General features: G+C 44.4%; 1 protein-coding gene across 3 annotated transcripts in view; it reads right to left on the bottom strand.

Moving 5' to 3' along the window:
- Positions 1 to 4530, bottom strand: part of LOC106816238 — a 51848-nt gene that overhangs the window by 732 nt on the left and 46586 nt on the right. Inside the window, exon 5 of one of the 3 annotated variants that reach the window (XM_014820815.1) lies at positions 1407 to 1414. The exons of the other annotated variants lie outside the window; for them this stretch is intronic. Within the exon in view, the coding sequence (XP_014676301.1) occupies positions 1407 to 1414 (8 nt within the window). The remainder of the gene's footprint in view (positions 1 to 1406; positions 1415 to 4530) is intronic. 3 annotated transcript variants of the gene reach the window in all.

Here is a 4530-nt window from a genome sequence, read left to right as displayed (position 1 = left end):
GGTTAACGGTTAACGTTACGTTAGTACGTTCGTTACGTACGTACGTACGTACTACGTACGTACGTTACGTTACGTTACGTTACGTACTACTTCGTACACACACACACACACACACACACACACACACACACACACACACACACACACACACACACACACACACACACACACACACACACACACACACACACACACACGCACACATGCACAAGCCCATAATATATATATATTAGAAGTTGGGACCTAGTCACTCAAATTGTCTACTGTGCGTAATGCCTATAAGAGGGAATTATTTGTGCGATATATTCATGGCTGGTGAGGTGGGGTGGAATAGCAATCGCATACAGGGCAGACATGCCTTATACACAGAGGTGATCTCTCACACGCCCCCATGTCACCATAATTATATCGCATTATCCGCAAACGTGACAGCGACCGACAATAGCGCAACGAAATAATTGTCTAACTTTTTTCCTCTCTAATTCCTTCTAACTAAACTGGATCTGAAATTGTCGCCGATTGGCCTAACGGTAACCATTCCTATCGACCATATACGGAGGTGAACGTGCTAAGGCGATAGTCGCACGCACGCAGGGAGCACTGTTCCAATGCATGTAGCGTCACTTTATACGTATGTACGTGCTCATTCATCCACGCGTGTGGCCGAAACAACTTTTAAAGTCAATGACCAGCCTGTTGCAATGCTGCATCTGCTCTACATCTACATCTACTTTCACTAAACAACAGGATTTTCACAGAGCGAAGGGCTATATATGAGGTAGAGCTACTCTGAATCAAACATCTTTTCTGTAATCAATTGTAGTAGGTAATACCAGGAAACCACATTTACGAATTTGGATGCTGAACTTAACTTTGTAAGTACACTATCCTAAGGAGGATAACAAAATACGTCAATGTTTTGCGAGTGCGCATGACTCCGAATACACTGTCAGGTACATACCACAGAAGCAGACAATCACAGATATATAGAGCGCACAATTATCTCTCAATGACAACTTATAATAATTATATATACGCTTCAACATACGGATGATTGATCATCTTATCTTCATGTGATAACGGAAATATTGAGGCGTATTCTTAAAACCTCTCGTGGCATCTGTGTTTCGAACTGTTGCTGATCATGAATTTAATAATTAGCCAAAGCTCGCTCCTATGGGCGCACATACGTGCACGCACGCAGGTATGCAAGTAAACAGGTATAATTCGAGGGCACCGTTGTTAGAAACAAAAAAATTCGTCTTAACATTAGTCTTAACGATAACTTTTTCTCGCTGACCGTACCTCTCTAATAGATGAGATAAATGTTTCTCATACAGAGTGGACTCTGTATGAGAAACATTTATCTCATCTATCTCATCATAAACATCTGTATGCAAATTTACCATGTTTCTGTCATACGGTTCTATGAAAAAAAGGTAACATTATTACTAATGTTAAGACTAGTTTTGCTTTGACGACGGGTCCCAAATGATTTACTTCAGAATAACATAAATGTTTGAATGCGATCACAACAGTGCGTTGCCATGGAGTCATTGACGACACGAAGACAACAGTCGTGGGTAATTAGTAGGTCTCAGGGGAGAGATAGTGAATATAGAAATAAGTTGTGGATATAGAAATCAGTTAACCCTAACCCTAACCCTAACCCTAATCTAGCAGTAGCAGTAGCAGTAGCAGTAGCAGCAGCAGTAGCAGTAGCAGTAGCAGTAGTAGGAGCATGATGGAGAGGAGGAGGAGGATGAGTAGAGAAGGAGGAGGAGGAGAAGAATGTGTAGAGAAAAAGGAGGAGGAGGAGCAGCAACAGCAGCAACAGCAGCAGCAGCGTGTATATGCGTACAGTAGTAGTAAACAAAGTAACTATTACGTGCCCTTCTCTCGAAGTCGCAGCAATATTAGGTAATATAACGCTCGAGTATACGCGCGCGCGCGTGTGTGTGTGTGGCCTTGTTCTGTATTTGCGGTTTAAACGCAGCAACAGCGCCTAGCTCGATACTCATTCACGTCCCTCGCATCTGGGTCTCTCTTTGTGCCTACTCCACCCAGGCAGCCATTAACGCAAAACGTACCACTACCCACCTAAGAACCAGCCAGTTGATAGGCTTGCATAGTCACACATCGCCGAGTAGAGTCGTAAACTCGTAGTGAAAAAATGCGCTTAGAGCGTCGCTTAATATCGAGTCTACGGGGACCTTGCGACGTGCGGATGAGTCCATAATTGCGTGCTGAAGCTGAAATACGTGACATAGACAGCTCGCTGACAGAACCCACCAAGTACGCTCCACCGATATCGCGCCTGAAACCACAATACCACACATCCCGTATACCATGGGGAAACTTATCCGCAGGCTAAGGGGCAAACAGAAGCAGAAAGGTTGCCGCCCGGATCTTCGTGAGCCGACGCTGTACTGCCGCTATGATAAATCATTATTCGTATTTATGTCCAGCATGAATGCATATGGATAATAGTAGGGAGTGGGTGGTGGGGGCTGCGCGCACTCGCACGGGCCGCCATGACTGGGACAACAGCATGCATATTCACATCAGCTTCCGCTCTCTGGCATCGCACCTCCCGGTGAGAATGACCACAGATGACCCACTTCTTCCCCGACATTCTCAGCGTTAATGCCTTACGTCGTTTACAACCTTAATACCTTCAACCTTACGTCGTTCGTGTGAGTTCGGGGGTTTAGCTGCACCATTGCGGTAAGGATGTAAGAGGATCCGACCTGAGATGCGAGAATGATCGAGCCCAGGGATGATCGAACCAGGGCGTGCATGCGTAATGTGATACGCAACGAATGGACTAAAGCTGCGTAGAACCATAATCGAAAACAAGTTTCTTTTACAGCGTCGCCGGGAATTGCCCCTGACCCTGTAGGTATCCGCTGCTATGCACCAAGGTTACAACGCCTCGCAAAAATATCTTCACCATCACTCGGTGGCCCGATAAGGCCGATAAGGTGAATCTATCGAAAGACGAACAGGTCGCGCGTTTTGTTTTATGCTTGGGTAGAATAACAACCGTTGCAATTGGGTGAGTCGTTACGCGGGAGGTTTCATTTGGGTTCGATTGACAAAAACAAAAGAAAGCGATCTCGGAAAACGAATTGCGAAACCGTGCATTCGTGAGTGTCAAGTGAGAGGCGAAATGCGTCTGTTCCACGTCAACCTCGCAAGTAGTTTATTGGTGTTCTGCTGTTTTATTGGTTGTAATAACATCCAGTAATGGATTATACGCACTGAAATTGGAATATAAGCAGTAAAGATGTAATATAAGGGCTAAAACTGGAATATAAGCGCTAAAGCTAGAATATAAGCGTTAAAGTTGGAATATAAGGGCTAAAGCTGGAGCATAAGCGCTGATGCTAGAACATAATAGATTAGATTTACTCTCCAATGAGTCATTCGATAAGAATCTATATATTGCGCATTGATTACAAAAACCGGCCCCTAGGCAAACACGCGCTACAATCGCGGGGCGACCCTGGCCGAACGCATCCTGATTTCGACAAAACCAACAATATTGAAAGGATAGACGGACCGCGAGCACGACGCTGCTAAACTCTGCAGTGTTTGCTATGACACGACTGCAGCAGCACCGCCTGTGTTGGCACAGAACCAGCGCCGTGTGAGTTTCCTTTGCGCTGGCCACGTTGGCTACAGAGAAGAACGGTCAGGAGAAACACTTTTTTCTTTGTCGAGAAAAAAATGGCCACTTTCAAGGCTACCGTAAATTGACAGACACACGGATGTATCAAGAAACCGGACCACTGCACTCATATATATATATATATATATATATATATATAAAATTTTAACATATACAGTGTATTAGAATAAAGCCGATTATATATATAGCCGAATAAATCTATATTATACACGACGCCTTCGACGCCTTCTACGATCATTGCCTACCAACGTTTGTAACGTGTGACATCAAAGGTTCCCTACACAGGCTCTACGACTGTTTCATGTCGAAAGCACGTAGTAAGAAGTGAGAAGGTAACTTGTGGCTAACGGTATACGGAGCAGAGCAGTAACACGTGTGCAAGAGGGGTGAGAACAGCATTAGAGTAATGTAGTTGCAATAATTATAGTGTTATGTGGACGGTATCAATTTATGTTCTATCGATGTACGCGTCGCATCTATAAGCATTCCGAACCATGAGTTCGTGTAAAACTGCATTGGTCCGAGTATGTTAATGCGCTCTCGTTGCAGTTGACTTCATAATGTGTGACTTTGCTACGTATTCGCATAATAGCTGGGCTATGCTTGGGCATTTAGAGCCGACAATTGTCAATCTGTCGAAATTGTGTGAGGAGATGGAGGTAACGTGAAGGAGGAGAGTGAAGGCGGGGCGGGGGAATTGCATTGCAAATATTGTAATGTTTGAACGAAATATTTAAAAAGAACTCTATTAAACATCGCTCACAGTAAGAGTTAACAGCTTTACTGCTATTCACTGCAGATTCTGCCAAATGCGTTGATCCGCCAGGCGCGTAGCC

This window comes from Priapulus caudatus, unplaced genomic scaffold, assembly GCF_000485595.1.
Source record: "Priapulus caudatus unplaced genomic scaffold, Priapulus_caudatus-5.0.1 Scaffold1322, whole genome shotgun sequence".
NCBI lineage: Eukaryota > Metazoa > Priapulida > Priapulimorpha > Priapulimorphida > Priapulidae > Priapulus > Priapulus caudatus.
This window is presented reverse-complemented; position numbering and strand designations above follow the sequence as displayed.